This window comes from Stegodyphus dumicola, chromosome 3, assembly GCF_044657685.1.
Source record: "Stegodyphus dumicola isolate Sdum_Otavi_A_Nest chromosome 3, ASM4465768v1".
NCBI classification, from domain to species: domain Eukaryota; kingdom Metazoa; phylum Arthropoda; class Arachnida; order Araneae; family Eresidae; genus Stegodyphus; species Stegodyphus dumicola.
The window spans coordinates 269,405,918-269,427,985 of record NC_140770.1 but is presented as its reverse complement, the minus strand read 5'-3'; the positions used below and the strand labels follow the sequence as shown (position 1 = coordinate 269,427,985).

Genomic DNA, 22,068 nt, shown 5'->3' with positions numbered 1-22,068 from the left:
GGCACTGCGCACATCCTTGACTTTATCTATGTACACATCGACCCTATTTTCACTTAAAAAGTAAAAGAAAATTGACAAAAATCCAATTGTTTTTACCCTTGTAAAAAGCGCCAAACAAATAAATGGGCGATTCTGCACTTTACCGAGAATTTTGTCAAAGAAAAGGCATCATTCATTATAGAAAAATATGTCTGAACAACCAACGAGATGAAATTATGCTTTAGCGATAACTCGGTAGCGAAATAGCGATTCTGGCATCCATTCAGTTATGTTCAGCAATTTTTATATAAATTATAATAATGATCTGAAATAGTTATTTACTCCTATGCTTCCACTCAGTTATGTTTAGCCTTTTTTATATAAATTACAAGCAACTTCTCTGCCAGCCTTCGTCTGGCTTTTAAATGTAACGGAAAAATGGCTGAGGGAAACACCAAACGTTAAATTTAAAAACTGGGCTAATCTTTGGAATATGGTAACAGGTAATAAATTCAGAAGTCAAACAACAAAAATCAGCGTTATATTTTCAATTTTTGTTGTTTGACTTCTGAATTATTATTTGTTCGGCGTGTTATTGTGTCTTAATTATGGTAACAGGTAGTTTGGCTACATTTTGGTAAGGCGATAAAGGTTACTAGCTAGGACTTTAGCAGTGTACATAGATAAAGTCAAGAGTGTGCGCAATGCCATTTTTGTGCAATTCTGGGATTTTTTTTAAGTGAAAATAGGTCGACGTGTACATGGATGATACCGTGTATGTGCAATTCTTAAAAACGCGGCAAGCAGTGGGCGATTCTGCACTTTCTTCCAATTTCGCACCTAATCTTCGTCATGATTAAGTACTTTTGTTCCATAAAAGTTCTAGCATAAGCGTAATTCGGTTAGCAGATTGTTGGAAAAAAAAAAAAAAAAAAATACTAGCAGGTTGCTGTGGCAGTGTTGGTCGCCAAAAAATCGCCAAGTTACCATAATCCGAAGATTAACAATAAACTGCGTAGAATTTTACTCTGCAGGACAACTTCATAAAAAAAAGTTATTACGTATAACAAAATTACAATAAATAAGCAATATCCATTAATACAAATATTAATTATCCTATTAAATAAATTAACCAACTTCCTTTTGCAAATCTTAAGAACTCAATAAGAAATACGATAAAAATTTTTGCCAAACCCATATTTCTAAAAGAATGAAACTATTCAAAATGATGCGATTTCATCAAAAATCTATCAACAACAATAAGAAAGGAAAATTGTTGCCAAAATCACATTTTTAAAGATGTGAGAAGTGTACTCATAAGCTTCATTTAAAATGTTTTTTAAAAATACAAAATATTATCATTTTTCCAAAATTCTTTTTGTAAAAGCAGTCGCAAGGATGAAAGCTTAACGTATCCAAAAATCAAAGAAAAATAAACTGTACATTTTTAAAAATAAACTTTTTTAGAAAAAATCCTGTTGAAAAGGTGTTAAGCTCACTTTGTTAAATAAATTCGTATTAATCGATTTATTGAAACACGAAATTTATTTTAAGTTCGTAAAATAGCTAAGTGTCTACGTTTCATGATGATAATAAAAAAGTATTATATGAAATTAGCCTTTCATATACTATTAGACTCAAATTTGCCCACGAGCGGCAGAGCGGTAAAGCCGCTGAACACTGGTAGTTTGGTCCGAGTTTCGAATCCATATAAATGGCTGCATGCGCGTTTTCGTAGTTTTCCCCATCTGTAACGTGTATAAGAGCCAGTTTCCCTTAAAACGACCTCCATGAAGGCATCTTCCCTTAGGCAGATAGACCCGCGAGGCTTTGCCGTAATAACATAAACCTAAACCTATTAGAATCGAGGACTGCATTTTTTGAACGCGTCTAGTATTGCGAAATTAATGAAAATAAATTTTAGCCAGGATATGTCTTAGTCACATAATTTTTCCCTGGAGAGAGAAAATTTATCACTAAATATGGCAGTGCTTATTCATTATTAGCATGTTACGATAATCATCATGCTATAATAATCAAGTCATTCACACCCAATCATGCAATAAATGATATTTGAAGATAAGAAATTTAAGACTGACGTACAGTATAGCAAAAGAAGGATTCGTATCAATGGAGGCAAATGCAATTACTTGCAATCGGGAGAAAGGAAATCCATTGGCATATCTACAGGGGAGCGGAGGGGCTTTGTTTCTCCTGTTTACAAGTAATTGCGATTTGAGGGGCGGTCCGCCCTGGTGGCACATATTTAGGAGCGGAACGTTTTACATGAAACATTATTTTATAGGAGTTAGTCACAGGTGGCTTATCGAGGCAGATGAAGAATAATTAGAGTCTAAATCGCCATATAGAATTAATTTGAGAAGAAAGCGTTTTTACGTTAGGTAAAACATTCGAAGAAATTCCCACACGACTTCAACATGCTGCATACTTTTTCTATAACTTTTCTTTTTTCTATTTTGTCGAAACTTTTAAATGTAAATAACGAATTTCAACTAATTTGTAATCACGGTCAACATTAATATAAAAGAATTCCTCATGAAGAAAGAAGTATTTTAGAGTTTTAATTTTATTATTGCCTGAGAAATTAAAGTAGGAACGTGAAAGGGCGATTCTTTTGAATTTTTTTAATTCTAAAATACAAGATCCAGAACAAAGTCCCAAACACTGTATTACTAGAGTGAACTTTCATGCCAGCTGTGAGAAGCGTTTTCTAAATAAAAGTAATTTAATTTCAGAACTACGAATGTATATTTTGCATTTAAGAAATGTTTTCTCTGCTGGCTACATAACAACAAGAACATTCATACAAACCTCTACAAAGTCACTTATGGTTTTGTGAACAAAAACGCCTGCAAAATAATATAATTTAAAAATGTTAAATTAAAGTTTTTCTTCAAAAATAAGCGTAAAGTTTTAATTTATTCCCCTACATGTCGATGTGACATTTTTTGTAGCTATTCGCTTGTATATCAAGAGGGGCACCTAATTCAGGGACCGCCCAGGCTCAAACTCAAGAATCGTCCGAGGCAGCAAAAGCTACGCCACTAACAAAATTCTGGTCTCAGACACAAATCGGTTACATCTGTTCAAAAAGTTGTTTTCAGAGTTACAAAGGTGACCTTATTTTCTCCCTCCTTTCTGCGTGTTTTCGTGGTGTAACGATTAGCGCGCTCGGCGCGTTTTCGAGAGGTCCAGGTTCGAGTCTCGGCGACAGCATTGCTCATTTTTCATGTTTTCTACTCAAAAATATCATAATGACTCTACAGTGGCGCCCGAATTAAAAGGTGGTGGATGATGATTCTTCATCATCAGGATTTGGCGATTGCGTCCCCTAATCCTCACTCGCCCTTTAAAAGGGGGAGTATATAAAGTTTTACGTGGATTACACGTTCCACCAACCAGGTTTCGGCACTACGCGGAAAATCCAACCTTAGAGTCAGGCCCAGGGGTTCAAGCTCTAGGACACGCCAGGCCCACCCGGGTGGACCGATAAGTGATCTTTCCGGAGCCTCCAGAACCTCTAGGTTCGTAATTTGTATACCCCCGGGGCCGAGACTGCTTAGGTACAGATCCTAGCCAGTAGCTTCGCAGAGTGGAGTACATAAGGTATTTTCTAGCGCCTTCGTGGTGTAACGGTTAGCCCACTCGACGGGTATTCGAGAGGTCCAGATTCGAGTCCCGGCGAGGGCATTGCACATTTTTCATGTCTCTTGCTCCAAAATAACCTAATGTCTCTATAACCTAGCTATGAGTCATTATCAAAAAACTAAAGGAACAACTATGAAAAGGTGCTTTATGAAAATCCTGTTATGCGAAGTCTATGAAAGGTAGTTGGTTGGTAGCTCAAGGTCAGTGTTATTACGTAATGGGATTCACCTTTGCTACACATAAATATGCAGATTTTTGCGCCTGTTATCTCGGCACATATGGAAAGAGGATACCTCAGAGTCTAATTCCAAGGATTGTATGAGTAGCTTTATAAGAGCTTCGCGTGTAGGAGATGGAAGGGTTCATTGAGAAGGCATTGGACGGATTCTGAAAAACGTGCGATAAGAAGAATGGAAGCAGAACAGACAATGGTAAGGATTTGTAACGACTTAAATGTAGCCAAACGTTTCATGCCAAGAATATGGAAACGTGTTATGTGCAAACAAGTAGTTTAATGTCGAGTGCTAGAATGCCACAACAAACTCTCAGGATCGTGTTTTGGCAATTATTGCTAAAAGAAGTTGTAACGATTATGTTAATTAACTCATGATCTTTTAGTCTGATCTGCGGATCCCTTCTAATTTTCCTTAGTTCTCACCAGAATGCAGATCAGGTACCTGTAGTTTAGAGTTCTTGGAAGGTAGGCAGAGAGAGCTGTGGCAGCGACGTAAATCGTCATGATATTTTCCGCTCGGCTACGGTATCCGTCTTTAGCCTATAACGTAATTTATCCCTCCTCTCCGCATGCAACAGTGATGTAAGTGGAAGCATACTCGTCGCGTATTCGAGAGGTCCAGAATTTGAGTTACGGCGACGGTACTGCACATTTTTCCCGTTTTCTTCCTTTAAAAAAAACCTAATGCCTCTACAAGCCTTTTTGGCTAACCAAATTACTCGCGAATTCAGTTAAAATTGAACCAACACTTATTAGGCCGTGCGTTTATCCCCGCCATTAATTTTTAAATAAAAAGATTTGTTTCAGCTTACTTTTGACTTAATTGTTACGTTTATAGACGGAGCGATAAGCTGCCTGCCTGTCTCAGGAGAGGCCAATTAAGCTAATAAGGAAGAAGTAAAACCCTACAGCGTAAGCAGCTGACCTTAGCCTAGACTGGAAAGGGAGTTCGCTGTAGCTGCAGGTACTTGACTGTATACAGGAGTGACAGGCTGTATGGAAGGAAACCCATCGTTTGCGTCCCTCTAACTCGAGTCGTAAAATGCACCTACTTGCAGTGGTGCAGAAGTAATCGTGGTTCTAGTTCCAAGGATTGAGCCCAGTTTTTTTGCTGATGAGTCTGTTTCCTTTTTGTTTGTTTGGAGAGTGCTTCCGGAAGTGTTACAAACTGAAGGGAGCAAAATACAAGCAATAAGCCTGATAATAGCCGAGAAAACCATTGATACGAAGGTGGTGGAATCATGGTATGGGCATATTTCATTCTGAATGGCCACATTGACCTACACGTTTTAATTGGTGCAAGCCATGAAAGCTAAAATGCAGCCATCATTTATGCTCAGGTGAGTTTTTGCAATATTCTCAAAATATTTAGTTAGAATATGTTAGGAAGGATAGCAGTTTTACATTTTTTGCAGCTCACGTTATAAGTAACCATGATTTTATCACTCTTTATTGAAATAACAAAATACAATCATTTAATATCCGCTTGCGCTTCTGTGAATATATCTAATTTCATAGTGATTTCATAAAATATAATTTCATTGTGAAGTAAAAGGTCGGAATGTAAATTAAATATAAATTTAGTTCCAAAAAATACAAATGCTGTTCTATTTTTTACCTCCGTGAAATGGTAACAAAAACCGAGTGACGTCATTGAAGAGTACAAAGTAAAAAGCATAAGTGATTAAAGAAAATCTTAGAAACATCGAGCAAGAGACTGTAAAAAAATATAAAGTGCTATACAATTGTTCGAAAAATTAATCTCCTTTGCTTAAACGCTGCAAACAGAACTTTTCAAAGGAAAAGTGTTTTAAACTCCGTTGATTAATGAGTTCCAAATACATGTTTCGTTCCTCTGAACCATTTAAGACTTTTCTATTCATTAATCATAAATTTTAAAATGTTATTACGAACGAGTCTCAGATACGCTCATATCTTTCCCCTACATGCGCTAGTACTCAAAGAAAACAAAAATACATAAAAATGAACAGTAATCAGTAAAAATAAACAGTTTCAGATACAAATGCTAAATTGGAACATAAAATACTTCAAAATTTTCAAAACTGAATGAAACAAATAAATGGGGCAAAAAAACCTAAAAGGACAAAATTGACAAAAATTAATTAAGCATGAAACTTCTACATTTAGTTAGTTGAAGAAACAAAATGATAAAATTGTCAACAGTCGATGTACAAGATACGAAAGCAGGGCTGGTTCAATTTAACCTAAAGAACGATGTTCAATTTTTTTTCCTATTTTTCGTTTATTTTTGTGTAAAATTATGTGAAACAGCTAAAACGGGAATTAAATAAAACTAAATGCTGGAACCACCGTACTTCTTATAGCTGTTTATGTGCATACAGAATAACTAGTCATGAACTGTTTTTTGGTCATTGGCAGGCTGTGTATACTATTTTTTATGTCTTGAAAGAAATTTCAAGAGGCAAACGGATTTTTTTCTTTTTCTTCGAAAGCAAATTATTTTGTTCTAAATTAGATCAGGTTAGATTGTTGGAACATGGTAAAATACCCGATGGTTATCTGCAGCAGGAAAGATGCTTTTGTGAAGGACTTTATAAGATAAATTTACTCGTATTGATGTTGAACACGGAAAAACTATGAAAACTCCCATGCAGCCAGTCCGTTCGCTAGGAATCGAACCTAGATCGAAGTACCAGTATCCAGCGGCCTTTAAAATTTGAAAACTGGTGGAGTCTTTTGTTCTTGTTGGCTTGCAGTTCTTGCCTTTATTGAAATACTACCTATCATAATATTCTTCTATAATCAGTCTACTTGTTTAAAAGTTATAATAATGGGGCTTATTAACAGAGAGCGCAATAAATGAATAAATTTATTTCCTTAAAAAGTCAAGAAAACAGAATAATCAATCTGCAAAAATAAAATTAAAAAGCAAACGTAAATAAAATTTTCATTTCTTCATTTAAAAAATTCAGTTTCTGTTACGAATTTTTGAAATAAAATTCCACACCTTAATGGCAATCGTGTTCGTCAACAGGTGGATGCTAGACATTTCCATAACAGGATCCAAGTAGGCATCGAAAGCTGATACTCGCCAACCATTCAATGTATTGCCTGAAAATATTAGAAGCATGTACTAAATCGAAAGGTAAAGTGAAATACATAATACAGAGATTAAAAACTATTTCAAAGTTTTAAAAAGATCCCAAGTTATACAATTTTTGTTAAGTTTTACCATGAATTTTAAACAGCGAAAAGCAACAATGAATTTGTTAATAACCAAAATAGTTACCTGCCACCTTCCGAGATACATTTGAAAACTGAAAGTTTTCAAATGTATCTCGGTACTTCTACCCTTCTAAGTTGTCCTTAAGTCTAGGATAGCGAATTTTTAATTTATTTGGTTTTGTCAATTCAAAATTATGAAACAGATTACTACATACTATAAGAAACAATTCTGCTTATCACATTATGATACACAGTGTTAATGATGATGTAGATTCATTTTTATAATTTAAGTTTGTTTTTAATTAAATCAATTATATTTCATGTTCTTTCTGAATACTGTTGTTACAAATTTTGTATTTAGATAGGTAATTTTAGTGAAATTATAACAGAAATTGTTGTATTACCCCGTGCAATGTACCGCGAGACAAATTTTAAGAGAAAGCTATGCCGGAAAAGTAAGAATACTGGGGCACGTGCATTTAACATTGAGTAAAAGGTTATCTCGATAATTTGTATTGAAACTGAATAAATGTAATGACCACTATGGTAGCTATAACCGTAATTACATCCTCTTATTGCATTTCTGAAATTTCGAGAAGCAGAAAGTACTGGAAATTTCTCGGGACCGGTTGAAAGCTATAAAAGGTCGGAGAGAGACAGTTACTTATTTACTATTGTTATAACTTGTTTAGTTCCGCGTGAACTGAGATATCCGCGCTAGCTTTCTCTTTAGATTCGCTTTGCATGAAGTTGTGTTTAACGTTTTTTTTAGTAGTTTGAAGTGTAACTACTGATTATACTGCGTGATATTGTGAACACTTGTACGAGTATCTCTGAGGAAAATTTCAAAGTTCTGATATATTTCTTTTGACAAGAATAACTTTTATTAACCTATTATCGGACTTGTGCATTCAATCTATTACTCACGCAACAATGTGTTAGTTTGCTAGTTTATTGCTAATATGAACTTGTAAGGATTATGTTAATTTTATTAACAGTTTAAATAGCGTTAGTTTAGTGTTGAGAGTTAAATTTTAAGTTCCTTTCCTGTCAAATTCTTAACTTCAACGTACTACTTCCGGCCAGAACGTAGTTTTAGAATCACGTCTGAATACATAATGAGGAAGAGCGGTATTTAACCGCAAAGTTCTTTGGTCTTAGCGAGAGAGAATCAGAGTTTCTGATTTACGCGCGTCTGCCTTTTGGCCACTCTCTCTCTCTCAAAGCTGTTATTACGCTCGGCCGTACTCAGGCCCTTGATAGCTTCGCAGTCATCTGGTGTTTAAGGGGCCAACTGCCTTAAAAACTTGATAGCTTCGGCTATATTTCTTAAGTTAATCTTAGTTTTAGTTTAATTCTTGGTCTCTTAAGTTCAAGTCCAAGCGTCGGCTTTGATTGTACACTCCAAGGCGGAGTTTTGTTAAATCTTATTAAAATAATAAAGGGTTAGTTACCTTTCCATTTTGTTGTTTCTTGTCACACGAACTTAAGCGATTATTCGCTATCTAGTTCTTAAAATTCGTCACTTTCTACAGTAACTGAGATTTACACAGTGAAAATCTTACAAACTGAAACTGAGTTTCAAAATCTGTCCAAATTCACAGATGCGAAAATCGATCTTAACAGCAGTTACGCAAAAGTGTTAACAAAAATGATTATTGAAAGCAAACGAAAAGACAAATTAAACTCTAAGTACTACGAATGTGTTTCAATAGTCTCTGCATATAAAGAAAAGAAAAAAAAAAAAAAAAAGAGTCTGCGTGTGTATCTTTTGTTCGTGCTGCGCGTAAGCTAATAGACCCAGGGCTACGAAATTTGGTACATAGGTGCATCTACACAAGAGCCAGTACACCACGAAGCGATTTTTTAAAAAATCTAATGAGTTTTTTTTAATCTTTCTTGATGAAATAGCATCATTTTGAATAGTTTCATTCTTTTAGAAATATGGTTTTGGCAACAGTTTTTCATTCAATACTGGACTGCTGACTTTTCTCTTGAAAATATTAGATTCATTGCTTATTTCATTATAATTTTTTTATATTATGCTTTAATTATATAAAAAGTTTTGCATTTGTTTTAGGAAACAAAGCTCTGAACTTCTTTTGTACCATTTGAATTCTTAAGATTTTGCAACGGGAAGTGGGTTAATTTATTTATAAGGGTAATTAATATTTGTATTAAGGGGTATTGCTTATTTCATTGTACTTTTTTAATATGTGATACATTTTATAGATTTATTCAATTTTTTTTTTTTTTTTTTTTTTGATAAATTGTTCTGCAGAGTAAAATTCTGTGCAGGTTTTAAATTTAATGTTTGGTGTTCCCTTTAAGCGTTTTTACGGTGGTGCTTTTACTTTTTTTTAGCACTACTACTTATTAGCACTTTTTTTTAGCACTAAAAGCCAGACGAAGGCTGGCCGCGTAGTGGCTGGTTGATAATATAACAGCACCGCATATAAATAAAATACAAAATAATATAAATGATACAAATTTAATTTTTTTCTCGTAGGTTTTCCCCATATTTTTATTTATTTATTTATTTATTTTTTCATCTTGGAAGATATTTGCCAGCCCTAGATTTTGAGAAACTCAAAATTATTGCAAATTATTTTCATAAAAAATATCTTACATTTACCCGCTAAAAATTTCAAATTTCATTTCGTCAAGTCGCTGCTACTATGGGATATTAATTATCTCAAGAAAGTACTGAAATCTATAAGCATTTCACTTAATATGGATAGAGAATATGTGAATTATTTTTTGACATACTTTGTGACACCATCGCTCCATCTTCCAGGTCTCCGTTGAGATCTCCCATCTCGATCCCGAGCGAAGAGGCGCCACGTAAGAAAGCTTGTGCGAGTACAGAGGAATTCCCATCGAACTCGGTTACGGGCATGGGCCCACGTCGTCCTCTAACTTCTATAATGGTAAATAAATTCAATATAATATTAGATTAATACCATGAAGTTGTGTTCATAATTAATTACATTATTTTCCCCTGTTTATAATAGAACAATAAAAGAATTTAGATTTCGGTATCGTCACGGGAAACTCATAACTTCTGAAACTGAAAAATTAGTAGTTACAAATTAGTGGTTCTACCCTGAAAATTATATACGCAATGAAATCGAGTTATCATTAACTTAAAAATATGACAAATTAGTTTAGAGGTTTCAAATAGAAAGGAAACCAAACATTGATACACATTTCAAAATTTTTAGGAAAAAAAAGAGGGAAATAACATAAAATTAGCAGCAATTTGAGGACCAAAAGAACAATTATAAACATTTAATGTTTAAAAATAAAGGAACTATCCTTCTAATTTTTATCCTTTATAGCAGTCTAATATTGGAGAAAGATGTCAATCTCCTTTGGAGTTCTTTGAGAAAATTTTACGCGTTAGTATTTATGACCTTTCTGAAACTAAAAGATAGTTTTTAATGGATATGGAATTTTAATTTATGCAGTCATAATTATCAGTAAGCCGTAGATTATATCATTGCCGAAGATTGAATTTAATTTTAATATTTTATTATTGCTATTATTATTTTAGAGTTAACAGACTGTTACCAAAACATTATTACGAGAGTTGGTAATTTAATAGTGATTACAATGGTAAAGATATCTGTAATTATAAATCATAACCCAGATACCCAGATTATCTCAGAAATAAGACAAACCTTGAACTTTCTTCATAAACACAACAAAACAATCGTTTTTCAATGGATCCCTTCACATGTAGGTATCAAAGGTAACGAAAACGCAGACTCACTAGCCAAGAGAGGAACACTTGCGCCACAAGACAGCAAACTGCTTACTCCAGAATCACTTGAAAAGCATATTTTTGAGAAATTAATGGACATTCTTAAAGCTGACCAGGCAGCAAAATCAACAGGCAAATCCTGTGCTAACATTCAAGACACATGGAAAAGGTTTTGTCAAAAACCCTTAAAGATGCTGTGGCAAACATCAGATTGCAAACAGGTCACGATTGCATGGCAGATCATCTAAATAAAATTGGCGTCCTTCCACTAGTACATGCCACATTTGCAATTAGGGCATCATGATTGCAGAGCATCTTCTTATATGCCCAGAACTAGATAAAGAATCTCAGAAATGTGGTGAGATAAGTAAACTATATTGGGATGTCAGAGCTTTCATGAACTCCTTGTAAAGACTACATCTCTTATGTTTCTTTCCTTGTTGTTTAAATTTTTAACTTTTTACTTTTGTTCCCATGTTAATTTATTCTGATTCTTAATTTGTAAATGTTTGTTCTTTTTTTTATTTTTTATCATTGTTCTTGTGCGATACTTGAGTTGTTTTATATGTTTGGATTGATTTTCCCAATATAGCCATATGTAACATAATAACACCTTTTTCGACCGCTTGAATACTGAACTAATATCTCCTGACATCGATGAAAATCGGTGCGGTAGTTTCATTATACCATCAACAAACAGTCTCTAGTTTGTTGACGAAAAAAAAGTGGTGAACTACATAATGCTGCAAATCATTCAGGAATAAATTTCTCGCAGGGATTACTTTAGCTTAATCAGATTCACAAGGGATACAGTCATGAAAGTATTGAGGATAGTTACAATACTTTCCAACCCGTCTTTCCCAGCAGGTCTTAGACAACATAAGACATATGACAGCAAGTCTTAGGCAACATAAGACACATGACAAAAAGAATATACATAGCTGCCTTCTGATTTAGCTTCATATGAAATTTAAATACAGGCACTGGAATGTGTCCAAAGCAGGAACTATAAAATATCTGAAATCACTCTCGACGTTGCACCTACTAGAACCAGAAACTAGGAAGAGAAATAACTAGTAGCAGAAATGGGGATTTATTTTATGACCGGAAAATCAGATTATAATTATCGATACATGTTCATGTCAATCATTATAATGTAAATAATTCATGAAGTCTAACCAGGCACAGGTGTTCTAGATGCTCTTCGATAGTTCTCTGCTTTTTGAAAGTACCGTCGAACACCCTGAGAGTTCCATTCAGGTCCAGCCCTGGCAGACCAATAATTGTCAAAATCTGACTTCGCTCCCCACATATGCAACATGTAATTGAGAATACTAGTGCCGCCCAATACTTTTCCTCTCGGCCACGCTGATTCCTGCAAGAAAAGAATGTGATGCCATTCAGTTAGTTCCAATTAAATTATTTGATACTTTTAAATATATAAATATTAAAAAAAAACGGAAAGCTTTCAGATTTTATATTACGCCCAAAGGAGCGTTTCTTTAACGTTTTGTGTTGTTACTTTTATTTATTAAATATCATGTTCTTTGCACTTAAACCATAAAATTCAATTCAACAGAAATATCGCAAAATAATTTAAAAAGAGCATATTTTAAGAATTTCCGATACACAGTCTCGCGCGCTGGAGATAAAAATGTTTGTTTTTTTCGTACAGGGTTGCTATTGCTTGGATTGAAATCGTTAGTTTCTTAATCAAAAACTTATAAATGCTTTACAAAATACGAAATATATAATAAAAAAATTCCAAATTTAGGCTTCCAGATGCCCATATTCGAGTGGAGGCGTACGTTATTTAAAACTTAATGGCTCTAGGTACCGTTGTTTTATCACAATGCGAGAAAAATATATACATTTATGCAGATTCCTCATTATTTAATTTCTTTAAATAAAATACAAGTCGATACAGGGCACGACCGAAAAGCCGTAAAATCAGACTTAAAGCAAAAAGCGTCGCCAAAGGCAGAACATGTTCTACTAGGAACTTCTAAGCTCTTCTACTGAAATGACCGAGACTTCAACATAAATACTGATTTTTACCTCATTTACATAAAACGCGATCCTGAAAACTCATTCTGGTGGGGAATCGTAGGTGGGAAACAAGAGAATAAAGAAAAGGCTAGCTCAAAATTAAAAATAACCCCTAGGAAACTAAAATAAACCCCTTTAAGCTGTTTTATCTTAACTGAGTGTTTATCTTTTTTGTCAGTATGGGCTTTTGTCAAATGTTTCCTAATCCTCATAGATTCGTTTTACGAAGTCTTATTGAATAGGTAGCACGTAATAGGTTGTAGAGTCACTAGGTTATTTTAAGCAGAAAATGTGAAAATTTTGCAATGCTCTTGCCGGAACTCGAACCTGAACCGCTCGAATACGCGCCGAGTGTGGCAACCGTTACACCAATGCTTTCTGGAAGGAGAAGGAAATGTTATGGTCATAAGACCAAAAGGACCTGACTAGGAACAGAGAGCTTACTAAAGCTATGTTCACTAATTGTAGTAAGTAGACAGGATACAGACGATGGGTATACAAAACCCTTTATTTTTCTCTATATACAATAACTTCCGTACTTCGGAATACAATGACCCGCCACTCGGGGTCTAACGTAAAAGTATAAAAATAAAACTAAACTCTAATTTAACTTTAGAATAATACACGTGGAAGATTGGCCTTATAATAACAGGAAGCGTATGTAGCACAGAGACTGTGAACACTACAATACGTTTAATTTATCAAGAGGATTAAAACCTCTGGCCTGGAAGGCAAACAGCAACTGCGTAACTTCTAAGGTAAGCGGCCTGCGTTGACTCACTGCTTCCTCTCTTTCGCTTGGCAAAAAGGCCACACTTAAATACTTGGCGTTCGCCACACAAACTTTGCATAAAAACCTTCACGCTTATAATTCTGGCCGGAAGTAGAAAATAAGAAGTGATAGTAAAGATTTAAAATAAAATAAACGTTAGTAAAACTTAAGATCCTTACATACTTCCCGCCAGAGTTAATTAGTTTGAAACTGAGGTCTAAAACGACCTTGTTGAAAACTTTTAGCTCTAGAATCTAACGCGAGGCCAATCTTTTACAAACATAACTTCGCTAGAAACTAGAAATTTAAAAGAAAGAAATTTGTTACAATAGCAGCTCCCAGGATATACAACAATCTTTTTTTCATCTGTACTGTATCTACACAGGAGCTTTTATTCAATTCTGGTTCCTTCCAGAGATCTGGAAGGAAAACTAGTTTAATGAAATGTTACACAATGACATGGCAAGTAACATATACAATTATACTGCTCTTAACATTCTTATTTCATTCATGACTATTTTAATTATCTCTCCCCGTGCTCTCTGACATGTGTTGTAAAAGAACACCAAACACGAATGTGTTTCTGTCTACGTGTGCCACACTTCCTCCTACAATCAAAACACTAACGTGTTAAAATTCAACATAACGAGACCTCTTAACACACCCTAATTTCAACTCTAAACCCTGAGGTACTATTCTAAAAGTCGCTAACTCTAAAGTGTAGCGTCAGAGAGCCTAACGACATCATTCAACCTTTAACACATATTCGCCATGATTTAGTCTTTACAGTCACACGAATAACAAATTTTTAACATTACTTTCACGTTTACCATATCACGGTATTTCTTAACATTTAAAATAACAGAACATATCAACATGCCGTTAATTTTACAGATTTGAAAACATACATTAGTAGTACATTGTTAACTTCTATTCTTTTCAAAGCAAGTGCCAATTCTTTCTACATTGAAATAATACATTTCAAAAAGTCTTTCAGACTAAAACTTCTCTCTTGCTAGAATGTTTTAAATAAAATTTATACAATAACCTTTTACAATATTTAAGTTTTTACACAACGCTATTATACATCAACTTTAGTTTTACGCACGAGTAATTGAAAGACATAATACGAAAATCGGTCACAACTCATTTCTCGCCCTTTTGGCGATAAAGGTAGACCTCGCATGAGGTAAAACTTCTTGAAATCTGCCACTTGCAGTAAGAATGAAAGATTAACTTAAGTTTGCAAAGTAACATAAAATTTTACTTATCTTTGTAATATTCGGACATCCTTTTCTGGGCCCAGTCTTTAAAGGTACTGCAGATAGTAGCTTGATTTATCCTCCTTCTTGTACGGGCTCGCCCTTCAGTGCTTTCCTCTGGAAGCTTCCGTTTTTCACCAGTTCGGCCACCCTTGAACACCTTCCTTTTCTCCTCTGCTTGTGGTCTTGGCCGTTTGAAGGCAGCTGGTCTTGGCGGAACCGGGAAACTTCTGTCGTGATCCTGCGACACACTCACCATTTTTCAAAGAGAGCGAGCAAAATACAAAAGGATGATCATCCAGGCCAAAGTAACATCTTGGAGAGAGTTCTGTTCCAATACAAAAGAAGTATACGGGCTGCATCACAAGATAGCAACGGGGAAGGTGTTCAAGCCTTCGCAGCTTCAAATCCCGTCATCACTGGATAGCAGCCAAAGCTAAACGACTGACACTTTGAATGTAGTTTTAAATACTGTGTTCAGTCAGGACGATGCAGAGCAAGACACCGCCGAACAAGCTGCCCTTCGAGCAGATACAAATAGTGTAGACACAGAAGCAGATCCGGAATTCACGCTTCAAGAACTGCAGAGAGTGCTGGAAAGTCTGCCGCGTAAGAAAGCCCCCGGGACAGACGGCATGGACTACACAATCGTAAAAGCTACCATAAAGGCATACCCTACATTCTTCGTAAGCTATTTCAATAAGCTTCTGTCAGTAGGACTTTTTCCAACACCATATAAAATAGGACAAGTGGTATTATTCCTCAAGAAAAACAGAGATCCTTCAGAAGCCTCATCATTCAGACCCATCTGCCTTTTGTCTGCGATGGGGAAGGTGTTGGAAAAGCTAATCATCAACAGACTGCGCCACCACTTGCATCTCAACGGTTATCTCAGCAGCAGCCAATATGGCTTCAGGACTGGTTCATCGACGGTGCATGCTCTCCATAATATAAAGGAGACAATTCTGGAAAATAGACACAGCGGCTATGGTCAGCATAGACCTAAAGAATGCTTTCGATACGCTGTGGTGGCCGGCTATCAAGCAGGCATTACGAAGGGCCAATTGCCCAAGTAACATATATAGTATAATAAGCAACTACCTGCAGGATCGGAAGCTATTAGCGGTGCATAATGCAGGCATTATCGAAAAGGTGCAAACTAGAGGATGTCCGCAAGGATTGTGCGCCGGGCCGCATTTATGGAACTTAACGTTCAATGAAGTACTGACAGCGACGTGGCCGGCGCACACTAAAATCATTGCATACGCGGATGACGCGGCGCTTATCGTAAAGGGTACCACGCGAGAAAAATTACAGAAAAATTGCAATGAAGTTTGCGCGATCTTTCATGACCAGTGTACCAAACTTAAACTCACAATTGCAGAACATAAGTCAAAAGTCCTTTTAATTCCGAAAAAAGGAGGATCCTTAGTAAGACGCCCCACCATAAAGATTAACAACCAACGTCTGCAGATAGTGGACCAGCTAAGATATTTAGGGGTCACTTTTGATCATAAGATGACCTGGATCCCTCACGTGCAGGATCTCAAACTCCGGACGGCAGCCATAGCCAAACAAATAAAACTCTTTTATGGTCACAAATGGGGGCTTAACCCCCATATTCAAAAGGTATTGTACACGACAGTCATCGAGAAGATAGTGACGTATGCTGCCGCAGTATGGGCCTACCCAATGCAAGGAAGGAAGGTCAGACATCTTAACAGCATACAACGACCATTCGCATTGGAAATCACACGGGCCTACCGCACCACCTCCACCGATGCCATTAACGTACTTGCTGGTCTCCTTCCCCTGCACATCCGGGTTGAGGAGGAGGCAGCACGCCAACACATTTTGCAACTTAAGAAGGCAGTTACTTTTGATGATGAAACATACTACCCGGATGAGTACGAAACAAACTTCTGCCCTCTTGACGTCCACCCGGCAGAGAAAGGCAAAGGGATACTTATCTCAATTAATTCCACTGCAACTCATCACTCAAGGGAAATGACCATCTATACAGACGGGTCTAGATTGGACGAAAGAGTGGGATGCGCCTATGTCGCCACGAAACAAGACTACGCAATCGAGAAATGGAAGGGACAGTTAAGACAACATAACAGTGTCTTTCAAAGCGAAACAGTGGCAATTGCACAAGCGATTCGCTACCTGCACTCGCACCAGCATAGTCATGTCACCATTAAAACGGACAGCTTATCATCGTTATATGCCATTTGGAATGCAGATCATCACTCGGAGATTATACAGGGAATCCAGAGAGATCTTAGAAGTAACCCCCAGTACCGCACAAAATTAGAGTGGATAAAGGCTCATGTTGGCCACTATGGCAATGAACTTGCCGACCAACTCGCCAAAGAGGCAACAACTGACCCGCCTGATGCAGCAATTATCATCCCATGGCCGCATTCGTATTTAAAGAAGACACTACGCCTAAGGGCTACTGGCATGTGGCAGAACGAATGGGACCAAAGCACCACAGGGAGAAGGACCCACTACTTCATCGGCTATGTGGACACTAGCCGAAATGTAGCGAATGCACAGTTGGTAAGGTTCATTTCCGGGCATGGGCCCTACCCGGAATATTTCTTCAAGCGTGGCATAAGTCACACAAGTCAATGTGCATGCGGCGACTCAGGCTCACCAGAGCACTATCTAACGTCATGCCCGTTAACAGAAGGACTGCATATCAATCTCCCTGAAACAAATCGCCAGCCGTTCTGTAAATATATGATAAAACAGCGGCACTTTATTAAAAAGCTGGTACAGTTGATGGACAGACTGTCCGACTTAGATACAGACTTGTGTCAGCCATAGAACAACCCAGCATGTAAAAACAACTTAAGCATTTTAAAAAGGACATGTATTGCAATGTAGGAAAACTGTCATTCAAGTGAATTGTAAGAAACTATAATGTAGACTAGAAACTCACAGTATAAAGACTGCCTGTATTCATACCTGGAAAGTCAGTTGCATTTAACAATGTGCATGTACTGTGTAAATAAATTTCGGCAAATTATACCGTAAGACCATATATAATGAACCGATATATAATGTAGGCATAACGAATGTATGAAAGTGCATATATCTGTAAGCAAAGTAATGTAAGGGAGTGTAATATATGTAAATATTTTTGTGTATCAGTAAGCTATGTATAAGTAAGTTATGCAATTTAAAGTAATGCAATATAAATGCAGAAATGTCTAATAAAAATGCATGGGTAACATATATGTTTTGTATTATGAATAAGGGATATAGGATGTCTAACGCAAAGCAATGTATGTATTGGAATGTCTATTTCATGTACTGGAAAATTATGCAATAAGTACCCAAATAACATGTAATGTAAGTAACCTGTAAGACTATTATGTTTGTAAATATTTGTATCTAAAAAATTAATCAGAATGTATCTGCATGTATCTATATGCAACTGCAAGTATATGTAACCTAAGTTTAAGCAGTGTAGGTAAAATTAAGTAATATGTGAAGCAGGCGTGCCTGACTATGTATGTATATAAAAATAATGTAACGCAAGGCACATGTAATATTGGCATATGTAACTGTACATGCAAACTGTATTTATATGCAATCTACAAGTAATGTAGGTATATTTATTGAAATGTACAGCTAAAAACTGTAACTGTACACAAAAGTAATCCAACGCAATGTAAGATTAATGTAATTCAGGTAATGCATATGCATTGTATGCCCGAAATGAGAGACAAAGTCAGTATGTAACTCTGTAAATCACGTTATCCACAGAATATGTTAACCAGTAAACAAGAATGTAATACTAAATATTAACAGCCCTTGTATGGCCATGTAATTGCTCTTTTGAAAGACTCAAGGTTCAACTCTAGATATTGGTGGACGTGGCGCTACACCAATTAACCGACGGTAAAGGGGTGGTGCCCACGTCTCCCGTCGCATGTCGCATGTCGTGATCCTGCTTGGACCTCGTTGTTGGCCGTTCAAATTTTCCTTGTAACTTTTCCTCCGCCGCTGATGGCCCTTCCGCAGTTCGGCGACTTTTGCTGCGGAGAGTTCTGTCAGATGAGTAGATCTTCCGTTTTAAAGCCGGGTTATAGTTGCCGTCATTTCTCCTGGTCCTCTTCACATACGTCGTCCTTCTCCTTTCTTCATTCTGGGGGTGTTCGTGAACTCTGTTTTCTGGACGGTGGAACGGCTTCTTTTTCTTGTTACCTTCAATTTTTTCGCGGGGCAATTTTCTTTTCACTTGCTTCTGTCTCTCATTGGCTTGCCCTTGTACTTGTCGTTTTTCCACCTCTGGGACTTATACCTGCGGTGTCTGCCGTGCCGGATCCTGCAAAAGATCTGAAAAGATTTGCATTTTATTACGATCGAAGTAGGGCTTGATTTGATCAATGTTTGCGGAACAGGTTTCACCATTTCTTGCTTTTAACACTACAACAGCGTGAGTTATTTTTTCTATAACATATGGTCCCTCAAATCGTGGAAAAAATTTGGCAGTTTTATCTTCTGGTGCTGAAGAAAGTGAATGCTTAATTTTTAAAACTTCATCCCCTACTTTATAAGTTACTCCCCGTCGTTTCAAATCATAATATAGCTTCTGTTTTCTTTGTGCTACTTCCGTATTCTTTTTTGCTTCTTTTATTAGTTTTTCTATATCACCCATTTTAAATTCTGGGGCTCTTTGTTGCACATAAAATAATTTATCTAACGGTGTTATAATCTTTCTGCCTAGAAATAACTCAGCAGGAGTTTTGCCCGTTGTATCATGTTTTGCGGTCCTAAGGGCGAAAGCAAATTCATTGACATAGTTATCCCAGCTTTTATGAAAATTTTTAACATAACTACGGATAATTTTCACTATATTTCTGTTTACCCGTTCCGCTATATTTGATTGCGGCCGATACGGGACCATTTTTAAATGACGTATGCTTGAGTTTGCTGTAGTCTTGGCGTACCAAATTGGTTTCGCTGTTGATATTGGCGTCTTCTTTCGACGTCCGCCGTTCTTCTACTTTCAAACTGGATTGCTAGCTCAAATAACTTTTCCAGTGTAATCGGATTTCTTAATTCAATAAAGTCTTGCACTTGGGGCAGTAACCTCGGCAAAATCACTTAAATTATTTCAGGATCCGGACGGTTTCCATACAAGAGTTTGAAGACGTGAATTTTTCTTAAAATAAAGCTTGAGAGGTTTTCGATTCTTTGTTGATATATACTAAAAAGTTCCGTTTCTAATTTCGCACGATCCCTTACAACAGGGAAGGCTTTTAGTAGGGCAGTCTTGAAATTCTCGTAAGTATAGGTGGGACTTCCTGCTTGACCCAAGAGACTTCTGCCTATACATTTGAACCAGTTAAGCGCTTGGCCCCTCAAAGCGCTGGTAGCTAAGGTAACTTTTTGAAACTCGTGCACGGGGTAGAGCATGAAGTGGTCCTCCAATTTTTCCAAAAAACTGGTTACCGGTGAGTTTCCGTTAAACGTTGCTTCTGGTTTCATGGAAGCGCGCATGGTCTGGACGATGTAACCGAATCCTTCCAGGGCGGCAGCTGGCATTTCTGGATTCTGAGCCGTTTCTGCAGGCAGCACAGGTTCTTCTTGAAACTCGGCCATGGTTATTCTTCTTCGTTGGGCGCCACTATCAGGTTCAATGTTCCCTCTAACCTTCTTCGGGAACATACAAGGACCTGACTAGGAACAGAGAGCTTACTAAAGCTATGTTCACTAATTGTAGTAAGTAGACAGGATACAAACGAAGGGTATACAAAACCCTTTATTTTTCTCTATATACAATAACTTCCGTACTTCGGAATACAATGACCCGCCACTCGGGGTCTAACGTAAAAGTATAAAAATAAAACTAAACTCTAATTTAACTTTAGAATAATACACGTGGAAGATTGGCCTTATAATAACAGGAAGCGTATGTAGCACAGAGACTGTGAACACTACAATACGTTTAATTTATCAAGAGGATTAAAACCTCTGGCCTGGAAGGCAAACAGCAACTGCGTAACTTCTAAGGTAAGCGGCCTGCGTTGACTCACTGCTTCCTCTCTTTCGCTTGGCAAAAAGGCCACACTTAAATACTTGGCGTTCGCCAGACAAACTTTGCATAAAAACCTTCACGCTTATAATTCTGGCCGGAAGTAGAAAATAAGAAGTGATAGTAAAGATTTAAAATAAAATAAACGTTAGTAAAACTTAAGATCCTTACACCGTTACACCACGAAGGCTTGCTGGAAGGAGAGAGAAAATATCCTAATACTATATCCTGGTAACGGAATAAAATTATATGTTAAATATTCAACACTATTATTATTTGCGTTTTATTTTTCAACTTACTTATATTTGTTATATGTAAAAAAAAGGGGGGGACGCAATATGCTTTATTTTATTCAGAACGTGAGAACTGCTTCCAGTTTATTCATTGACATTTATTTTAACTTTAATAACAATGAAATGGTTCACAATTATTTTCTTTTATATTAAACCATTCGCAGATCCAAATCGACATTGTCCACGCTAGCCCCAAATTTATTTAAATTTGCTAAACACTCTTTCAGCAGTAATAAGGACCCTGGTTTAAAATATTATCTGCTTTTGGGAAGAAGTTTCTGTGAAAAATTTTTTTGATACTATGCTGCTCATACCCGTTATACCAGACATAAAACATAAACAAAGCGAAGGGGTGCAATAAAATTTTGACTGAAAATGTGGATTGTAATATTCCGATTTTGTTTAAACAAATCGTAAGTGTGTGGGATTCTACTCTTTTATCTAACAGCTAAATGTGAGGAACCTCTTGAACATATAAGCGAATAATCGCTTGAGTTCAGGAACAGAGATGTAATACTCAAGAATGGTTGATTGCCCTTTATTATTCCAAAGAAGAATTGAACAGTCGGCTCCTTTCTCAGATCGTGCAGAGGTCTCCACCTGGGCTTGAACTCAAAGTAACCAGAAATAAAACTTAGCTAATGCTTAATTAAAAAGATATAGAAGCTATCAAGATTTCTAAGTATTTGGCTCCTAAGATTAGAGAGCGAGTAATAGAGAGAGCGTAGTAACTTAGAGAGAGACGTAGCCAAAAGGCGGAACGCGCACTAGGTCGGAAACT

At 36.5% G+C, this 22,068-nt stretch overlaps 1 protein-coding gene across 1 annotated transcript in view; it reads right to left on the bottom strand.

Annotated features, from left to right (window-relative positions):
* The window catches only part of LOC118198831 (glucose dehydrogenase [FAD, quinone]-like), a 100,167-nt gene that overhangs the window by 56,879 nt on the left and 21,220 nt on the right, over nt 1-22,068 (bottom strand). The window contains exons 4-6 of the mRNA XM_085814128.1: nt 12,036-12,231; nt 9,860-10,012; nt 6,873-6,976 (exon numbers count right to left, since the gene is read on the bottom strand). Coding sequence (XP_085670254.1) covers nt 6,873-6,976; nt 9,860-10,012; nt 12,036-12,231 — 453 coding nt within the window. The remainder of the gene's footprint in view (nt 1-6,872; nt 6,977-9,859; nt 10,013-12,035; nt 12,232-22,068) is intronic.